Below are 9,992 nucleotides of genomic sequence, written 5' to 3' on the forward strand. Positions count from 1 at the left end.
TGCCTATGCCTACCTTTCATTCCACTTCATCTCATGATTCTTTATTTGTGCCTGCTACTTCTCACGTATTTGTCTCTCCAATTACATCATCACCAATGTCATCTCAGTCCATTACTGGTTCTTCCACTTCTAATCCTTAAGTCCCTATGGCACTTGTTAATGGTCCTAATGCTACTCCAGAAGATCAATTTTGTCCTGAAACATTACCAATGATCTTGGAGGTTCCACTACTCAATTTTCATCCTACGCAAACTTGGAGTAAAAGTGGGATTATAAGAAGAAAGCTTTGTTGGCTACTATTCAGGAGTCTGAGTATACTGATTTGTCTCTCATTAAACCAACTTCATATAAAACTGCAATGAAGGATCCCACTTGGATTAAAGCTATGCAAGAGGAGATCAGTGCTTTAAATAAACAAGGTACCTGGAGTCTGGTGGTGTTGCCTTCTACAAAGAACCTGATGGGATGTAAGTGGATATTCAAGATTAGGAGGCATTCTGATGGCACTATTGCTCATCATAAAGGTCACCTAGTAGCTAAAGGGTTCAGTCAAGAACCTAGAATTGACTATGGGGAAACCTTCAACCCTGTGGTTAAACCCACAATTGTTTGGCTCATATTAGCTCTTGCAGCTCAATTCAATTGGTCTCTTTGGCAACTTGATGTAAAAAATGCCTTTTTACATGGCATTTTGGAAGAAGAAGTGTATATGGCTTAGCCTCTAGGGTTCGCAAATGTTAATTACCCTCACTTAGTTTGTAAGCTACACAAGTCTCTATATGGACTCAAGCAAGCTCCTCGAGCTTGGAATGATAGGTTTACAAAGTTCTTGCCTCTGTAGACATCGAAATTTCGGTGAAACAAATGTTCACCAACGTATTAAAGTTTTGACGTGTCAGGGCATACATGGCATACGACACGTGTCGTACAAATTGTACACATGGCATGTGACTCAACAAAATAGGAAGAAATACCCTTGGATGATTAAACAAAGTTTTTCTTCTCAATTTGGGCAATGACAAGGTAAGCACATTTCAATCCATTACGGATCAAAGCAAGTTTTTCTTATTTGGGCAATGACAAAGCAAGCACATTTCAAGTTTAAAATTGTATTAAGTGGAAAATTAGGCCATTTGTTAGACCACTTCAATTTCAATATTGTATTAAGTGGGAAATTAGGCCATAAATAAGACCACTTCAATTTCATTATTGCATTAAGTGGAAAATTAGGCCATTTGTTAGACCACTTCAATTTCAATATTGCATTAAGTGGGAAAATTAGGTAATAGGGCTTGGGTGGGAAAATTTTGTGGTGGTGATTCACTCTCAAAGCCTATAAATAGGCTTCTCCATCAAGAGGAAGAGACACACACCAAAACCTTGAAGCCTTAAAGTTCTAAAGCTCTCAAGAAAATCCCGAAGGATCAAGAAAGCACTCTTCGTTTTTCGTCAAATCCTCCTTCAAGATCAAGCCCAAAAGCCCTTGAAGAAATCCACACAACCATTCTTCAAGATCAAGCCCCGACGGCCCTTGAAGAAAGTGTTCATCGTTCATCCTAAGATCAAGCCCCAACGGCCATTTGGATCAACAACATCAACAAATCCACACTTCCAATCGTTCTTCAAGATTAAGCCCAAAAGCCCTTGAAGATCCGCTCATCCATCAACCTTCAAGATCAAGCCCGAACGGCCCTTGAAGAACTTCCACCAACTCAAGATCAAGCCCCGACGGCCCTTGAAGAAAGTGTTCATCGTTCATCCTAAGATCAAGCCCCAACGGCCCTTTGGATCAACAACATCAACAAATCCACACATCCAACCGTTCTTCAAGATCAAGCCCAAAAGCTCTTGAAGATCCGCTCATCCACCAACCTTCAAGATCAAGCCCCGACGGCCTTTGAAGATTCATTCATCATCCGTTCATCCTAAGATCAAGCCCCAACGGCCCTTTGGATCAAAAACCTCAACAAACCCATACACCCATTCTTCAAGATCAAGCCCCGAAGGCTCTTGAAGAACATCCATCAACCTTTAAGATCAAGCCCCGAAGGCCCTTGAAGAAACTTCCATCAACCTTCAAGATCAAAGCCACGAAGGCCCTTGAAGAAACTTACAACTGTTCATCCAAGATCAAGCCTTGACGACCCTTGGATCAACAAATCTACATCTTACGGAGATAGAATCAGAGGATCAAATTACAAAGAGATCGTAACCCCAAAATCATTAAACACAAAAAAAAAATATTATTTTGTACACATATTCTTGTCTCTTGTGTTTCAGGAATTTTTCGTGTTCACAAATTTGGCACGCCCAGTGGGACAATCTCTACCTCTTATCTCTGTCTCCGTTCAAGATATTCAAGCACACTCCATGGCTTCAAACAAAGAACAAGTCATGACCATCGGCACTACCTCCATTGAAAAACAGCTGGTTCAGATGAAGGAAACAATTGCAAGGCTGATAAAGACTGCAGATGAGAAAAACTTGCAAACTGCCAGACTCATCAACCGTCTGGAGGCGCAACATGGTGTCATAGTGAAACTAAGCTCTCTTCCAACTAAGGACCGAAGAAGGCTTCAACCCAAATGCCTATGAACTCATGTCAAAGGCTAGGCATGGCTTTGCTTCCTCTTCAAATCTTGGAAAGAAGGTTTCAAACACCGTCAACGACAAAGATCGTGACCTCACTAAAACTCAAAAGAAGTTGAAGGAGCATGGTTACGGAGTTGACAACAACAAAGCCGGACTTGGCTTCACACCAAATGCACCCGTGAAGATTTCAAGCAAAGTGAAGAAAGCTAGCGCTCAACACATCAGCGTGAGCATTGAACAAGACCAAAAAAAGCCTAAACCCGCCCCTCGGACGTCGGTCTTCGATAGGATGAGCCATTCAAGCTCCAGAATTTCAGTGCTTAATCGCATTGGTATTCAAGACCGAACCTCTGTCTTCAAGAGGCTTAACACACCAACATCCCAAAGCTCTGTTTTTGAAAGGTTGTTAAAGCCTAAGAAACAAAGCAACACAGCTATCTTTCCTCTGCAACGATCAGCTTCGGAAAGATTTGAAGATAATGAGAAGCCTTTTGGAAAGAGGAAGACAACACCAAAGGAAGAAAAGTTCGATGGGTTAGCAGAAAAATGCGACGTTCGAAGCTTGATTCCTTCAAGGATGAAGCGCCAAGCAATCCTAGAGGTCGACACAAAAGAACCACTGAAGGTAAGGAGGCGCATCATCGTCCACACTGGCAAATCTTCATGCCAACAAACCCAAGAGGACGGCACTGAAGATGAAATCCCTAAGAAAGATGTCACTTCTGGCTCTTTCGACTCAAAGTCTTCACCTCGACTGTTGGGCGCATGCTCCAAGTCAAGTGAAATTGAAGGTTGGACTCATGTCATTCCGAAGAAACTGCACGAGAAACATATGTCTTCTCCACAAGTGCACCAATCAGAAAGGAGGGAAAGCAGCTTTCGCCAACCTCCAAAGCAATGTGAAAATGTTGAAGATAAGAAAATTTCAACACAAAGATCGTTCATGCGGGATCTTTTCTTCCTCGAAAGCTTATTCAATTTCTCGATCAAGGCTCCTTGCTATGAAGATTGTGAGGAATGCCTTTCGAAGATTGCTTTGAAGAAATTGGACAAGCAGCAAACATCTTGTCCACAAGTTTATCAGTCGAAAAGGGGGGCAAAACAGCTCTTGTCAACCTCCAGAACAATGTGAAAGTGTTGGAGATAATGAAATTTCGACACAAAGATCGTCCATCCCCATCACAATGTGCGACCTCTTCCCAGAAGACTTCTTCAATTACTCGGTCAAGGCTCATTCCTATGAAGATTGCGAGGAACGCCTCTCCCAGATCGCTTGACAAATCCACAACAACAACCAAAAGCTCCTCGTTCGCACGAGCCTAAAAGGCGACAACCAAAGCTCCTCGTTCGCACGAGCCTAAAAGGTGACAACCAAACGCTCCTTGCCTACACGAGCTGAAACTGCAAACGGCACCAAACGCTCCTTGCCTGCACGAGCTGAAACTGCAAAACGGCACCAAACGCTCCTTGTCTGCACGAGCTGAAACTGCAAACGGCACCAAACGCTCCTTGCCTGCACGAGCTGAAACTGCAAACGGCACCAAACGCTCCTTGCCTGCACGAGCTGAAACTGCAAACGGCACCAAACGCTCCTTGTCTGCACGAGCTGAAACTGCAAACGGCACCAAACGCTCCTTGCCTGCACGAGCTGAAACTGCAAACGGCACCAAACGCTCCTTGCCTGCACGAGCTGAAACTGCAAACGGCACCAAACTCTCCTTGCTTGCACGAGCTGAAACTGCAAACGTCACCAAACGCTCATTGCCTACACGAGTTGAAACTGCAAATGGCACCAAACGCTCCTGGCCCGCAAGAGCATAAACTGTGTACGGCAAAATCATCATCAAAATCACCCAAAAAAAAAAAAAAAAAAAAAAGGGCAACAGAATTATTGCAAAGAAGAAAATAAAGGAAGGAAGGTACACGACACCACTTGCAAAAGTGAAAAAAAAAAAAAAAAAAAAAAAGAAAAAAAAAGAAAAAAAAAAAAAAAGAAAGGAAACAACACATCTTGGTGATATATATGTTTTATTTGTATTTAGCACAATACACTGAATAAAATAAAACATGTCCATTGATCTCCGAGAAATTACAAGTGCGTACAAAAAAAAAAAAAAAAAAAAAAGATGGAGCTTTCACAAAGGTTGTTCACGTGAAGCCCCACTACTTGGCAAAACTACAGGAGCGGGAGGCATCGAAGATGGATCATTCGAGGCCTCAATACTTGGTTGAACGCTAGATGACGAAGGAAAAAGGTGCCTCTGGAAGAAAGCTGCAAGCCTTTGACGGTCACTTTGAATTCGACCTTCAGATTCTTGCAGCTGATCAAGCTTCCTCTTCATGCTCGTCGAATAATTACAGCACGTGCAAACCTCTATTCTCGTGCTTAAGCTGTTTGATCTCTTGTTTAAGATTTTCCACCTCCGCCATCAATGATTCAACTTGACGGGATCGAGCAAGTAGGCGTTGGCCCATGTTGGACACAGAGCCTGCACACTGAACACTGAGAGCTAGGGACTCTTGAACGGCCAACTCATCGGACCGTCTTGAAAGCAGCCTACTATCTCTAGGAGTGAGGAGGTTCCTAGCTACTATCGTAGCTGTTGTTGCATCCTTCATCACGGAGTCTTCACCTATAAGAGGGCCATTAGAAGATAAGAAAGACGGGCACTATATATTACCCTGACGCGACGCACCCGTATCACTGCTGAGACTCAAATCTAAGCAAATGTTAGATGGGTTAGCCATTTTCAAAGATGTTAAAAGAGAAGGGTTGGATGGAGTAAAATCTCAAAGGGCCGTTAAAACAAAATACACCGGAGACGATTTTCACAAATGGGCAATCTTCAAAGTGTGCATGTTGGAGGTGATCGATACCTCTATAAAAGGAGAGGCGACACCACTCTTCAAATCTTAAAAGCCGGATTTTCCTGCGTAAAGTTCGTCAACACTCTTCAGACACAATCTCGGCTTTTCAGATAACGCGTGCAACTTTGTCAAAGATCTCTGACAAAGTTGAAAACGCGTGGAGGTCATTATCCCAACTACCACACTTTTGCCGACAAGCGTGGGTGACAAAGCCGCATCCGCACTACTACTTGCCATTAAAATTCCTATATATGTCAACATTCATGGCAAGGCATACATCCAAAAACGCATGACTCTTCTTCTCGGCCGAGAATGTAGCTGCAACCAAACCTCTCAACATGCTCAGTTTTCTTCTTCCCTTGAGAACACCTATTCAACCAAGTCTTCCAGAGCAAGAGTATCTCATATCATCAGGGACTAGAGCAAGAGTATCTCATATCATGTAATCTCCCTGTCCTTTCCTTTGTCCTTGTTCTTACCTGCCAAGACAGGGACAGAGAAAGCAATATGTCGGAACCTCCACTCAAACTTGCGCTGCCACCAAGAAGTGATGGTCCATTCAAATGCAAGGTTTGCATTCCACTCCTGTATCAGAGGACAAATACTACAAGAGAAGATGTCAAACCTGCATAAGGAAATACCACTTCTGCAAGGGGAGCAAGTAAGGCAAGTGAAAATGATACATTGAAGCATGTGGAAACAAGCACAACAAACACATGTCAGTTTATCCCCGACAAAGTCTAAGATCACTTGTCACATGAAGCTCCTCATGGTCCTATTTTCACTCAAGATCAAGCCTCGATGGCCCTTGAAGAAATCACAAGTCCGATTCAAATTCAAGTGTTCACCACCCTTGAATCAAATTCAACTCCAGATAAAAGGAGTAAGTTCAGGCCTTCGGGGGAGACCAAAAGAATCCTCCAGCCCAGTTCAAGACTAAGCCTGTGGAAAATCAACGATTGGAGGAAACCAGAAAATCTTCCAGTCGAACTCAAGATCAAGCCTCGATGGCCCTTGAAGAAATTTCCAGCCCAATTCAAGATCAAGCCTTGACGGCCCTTGGGTTGACATCTACATTAAGGGACTTCAAAACGCATCTTCTACACGTGACAAACACATGTCTACGACGCGCCTTGAAGTGGGGGCATTTGTAGACATTGAAATTTCGGTGAAACAAATGTTCACCAACGTATTAAAGTTTTGACGTGTCAGGACATACATGGCATACACCACGTGTCATACAAATTGTACACATGGCATGTGACTCAACAAAATAGGAAGAAATACCCTTGGATGATTAAACAAAGTTTTTCTTCTCAATTTGGGCAATGACAAGGTAAGCACATTTCAATCCATTACGGATCAAAGCAAGTTTTTCTCATTTGGGCAATGACAAAGTAAGCACATTTCAAGTTTAAAATTGTATTAAGTGGAAAATTAGGCCATTTGTTAGACCACTTCAATTTCAATATTGCATTAAGTGGAAAATTAGGCCATTTGTTAAACCACTTCAATTTCAATATTGCATTAAGTGGGAAAATTAGGTAATAGTGCTTGGGTGGGAAAATTTTGTGGTGGTGATTCACTCTCAAAGCCTATAAATAGGCTTCTCCATCAAGAGGAAGAGACACACACCAAAACCTTGAAGCCTTAAAGTTCTAAAGCACTCAAGAAAATCCCGAAGGATCAAGAAAGCACTCTTCGTTTTTCGTCAAATCCTCCTTCAAGATCAAGCCCAAAAGCCCTTGAAGAAATCCACACAACCATTCTTCAAGATCAAGCCCCGACGACCCTTGAAGAAAGTGTTCATCGTCCATCCTAAGATCAAGCCCCAACGGCCCTTTGGATCAACAACATCAACAAATCCACACATCCAATCGTTCTTCAAGATTAAGCCCAAAATCCCTTGAAGATCCGCTCATCCATCAACCTTCAAGATCAAGCCCCAACGGCCCTTGAAGAACTTCAATGCGCTGGCTGAATGCAATTAAGAAGAATGGTGAATGCCAGCAACAGCGATAAGTCATTGACCTGTTTCAATGACCGGAATGCTTGAGGTAAATATCATTGCAAGCTCCTTATTAAATGCTAGTACTGTAACCCAAAATAGAAGTCCTACCGCTAGGGAGGTCAAGACTGAAACAGTAGTTGCAAATTTTGCACCTTTGGCATTGCCGGCACCAAGTTCGTTTGCTACACGCACTCTGGAGCAAGTAGGTAATATTCATTTAGATTTCTTGAACTGACGCAATTGTATGTAAATGGAACATGTGAATCTGCAGGTTCATATACTATAGAACTGTTCTGATAATTAGAACGGCTGTCATTTACATTAGTACAAGTGAAAATTCTATTCTGTTAGTAGATCATAAAGAGAATTCATAATCAACAACTTATGACAATGTTTACTGAAGAAACACAATATTCAAGAGCTAAACGATACTTGGAACACAGTGATACTAAGTAGAGTGACCTTATTACCTAAAAATAAAATTTCTAACATCAAATTATTTCATGTCACTGCACTGGGAAAGAACCAGTATTGTGTCCACAGTTGCTATGGAAAATGTCATGCATTGCATAAACTGATAGAGGAAAAATTATAGTTGTATATACTGAGCTGGAAGTGGGCATAATGTGGAAAAGAAACTATGTTCCTGATACTCATCCTAAAAATTTAAAATGAAAACCAGAGACAAGTATGGACAGATCTTATCTCCTCCACTTCCCTAGATTTCAGCTAATTCCTAAATTCAGAGATAGTCATGCTCACAATATCACCAGTAACATACCCAGTTGCTGCCAAAAATCCCAGCGGAATCATGGATTCCCAAGCATAGATAGTCATGCTGCAAAACGAGAATAATGGAATTTACAGAAACAAATACATAAATGATAGATGTACGCACTCTGTGCATGAAATTAAATGGAAAAATCAAACTAATGGAGTACCACTAAGAAAAAGAAAAGTTAAACATGGTAGATAAGAATTGGATGGTAAAGAAATACTATTTTGGGTCAATGAACGTTAGAAACACTTACCAGATGGAAAGAGCCTCAATTGAAATTTCAGCATTATTCATAAATCCAGACATTATGACCAAGCATCTATAGTAGAAATTCTCTAACCTGAAACATAAAATGTGCATAATGAACTTCGATCCATTATAAATACATACGCGCGGCATACAGAGAGAGAGAGAACACATACAAGAGCATGACACCAGAAGCTACAGCAAGCTTAAAGAAATCCCACAGCCCCAAAAAAGCTTGAACTGAAAACCCAGTCCAAGTTTCAGGGCACCCACCACAGACGGTATATGCAAACAATGCCACAACCGATACCCACCAAGCAAAACCAATAGTAAGAATAGTCCCCACTATCCCAATCTCCAATTTAAGCACAAAAAGCCAACTAACAAATACATGGAGTGCCAAAACCCCACCAGATACCCAAGCTATTACCCCCATCTTTAGCTGGCTCTGCAAGAACCTCTGCAGTGTCATCTGAAATGGGAAGCTCAAGTGAAACGGAATCGACCACAGAGCCACCAATCCGGTCTGCTCCGCCACCGCATCTGTCTGCCCAATAAGCTTCAACAATGGCGTAGCAAAAACAAACAATGGCAATAGCAATAAAGAGCACAAAAACAAAACTACCCAAGAACGCTGCATGTGTATGCCCAACATATGGTACTGTTTGGCTCCGTAGGCCTGGCCACACAGTGTCTCCAGCGCGCTCGCCATGCCAAGCTAAACAAACCAAACAGAGATTGAATCATTGAAAGTAACAAAATTTAGAAACCGGGTAGTTTCATTTGTACGATTTGAATTGACCATTGATGTTAGATTTGAGGTAGGTGAGTTATGGTGTTACCATGAAACCGAAACTGATGGAAATGATAACGGTAGTGACGATGGAGATGGCGGTGAGGTCGAGGTCACTGAGGTGGCCGGCGAAGGATTGGGTGATGACAGTGACGGAGAACATGGCGATGCGGCTGAAGATGGAGGGGCCTGCTATTTGCCATAGCTCTTTTGACTCCTGCCACGTGCGTCTGATCAGACTACAGTCCTCTGCATCTTCTTGATCTTGGCGGTGGTGGCAGAGTAACAGAGTGAGAGGGTCATCTTCCCCTCCCTCTGCTCTCATTGTCCGGACACTCTTTCATTGGAGGTGAATCCTGAATTTTTCAAAAGCTTATATTTTTTTTGAACTAAAATCCTTTAATTCATCATCTATCATAAATTTTGTGATTATAAATTATTTTAAAATTTTTATTTAAAATTAAACACAAATAATACTTGATAAAATTGATTGCACAATTTACGATGAACGAATGCGATTAAATGATCATCTAGATCATCACAAAAAAATCCAAAAGGGATCCTCATTCTTTTTTTTGGAGGTGAGTCTTGAAATTTTCAAAAGCTAATATTTTATTGGATAATACTTGCATTTTGCATTGACCGGATGTGCTCATCATTTTACGAGTAATGACATACTTACTATTTATCTGTATTATTTTTTT

At 41.7% G+C, this 9,992-nt stretch overlaps 1 protein-coding gene across 2 annotated transcripts; it reads right to left on the bottom strand.

Annotated features, from left to right (window-relative positions):
- Positions 1-7,345: 7,345 nt before the first annotated feature.
- LOC125476653 (protein DETOXIFICATION 27-like) lies at positions 7,346-9,675 on the bottom strand. Of its 2 annotated transcripts, none has more exons than XM_048582979.1 (6): positions 9,338-9,675; positions 9,121-9,213; positions 8,672-9,042; positions 8,503-8,589; positions 8,253-8,309; positions 7,346-7,664 (listed from the first exon to the last, which is right to left on the bottom strand). In XM_048582979.1, the coding sequence occupies exons 1-6, from the start codon at positions 9,611-9,613 to the stop codon at positions 7,484-7,486; spliced, it is 1,065 nt and encodes a 354-aa protein (XP_048438936.1). In that variant the 5' UTR covers positions 9,614-9,675; the 3' UTR covers positions 7,346-7,483. The 2 variants fall into 2 exon arrangements, with proteins under 2 accessions (XP_048438936.1, XP_048438937.1); XM_048582980.1 differs by having other exon boundaries at positions 7,390-7,437; positions 7,580-7,664; positions 8,672-9,213; positions 9,338-9,674.
- Positions 9,676-9,992: the final 317 nt, after the last annotated feature.

This window comes from the organism of the source record quoted next, unplaced genomic scaffold, assembly GCF_019419815.1.
Source record: "Pyrus x bretschneideri cultivar Hongxiangsu unplaced genomic scaffold, Pyrus_bretschneideri_v1 Contig2, whole genome shotgun sequence".
NCBI classification, from domain to species: domain Eukaryota; kingdom Viridiplantae; phylum Streptophyta; class Magnoliopsida; order Rosales; family Rosaceae; genus Pyrus; species Pyrus x bretschneideri.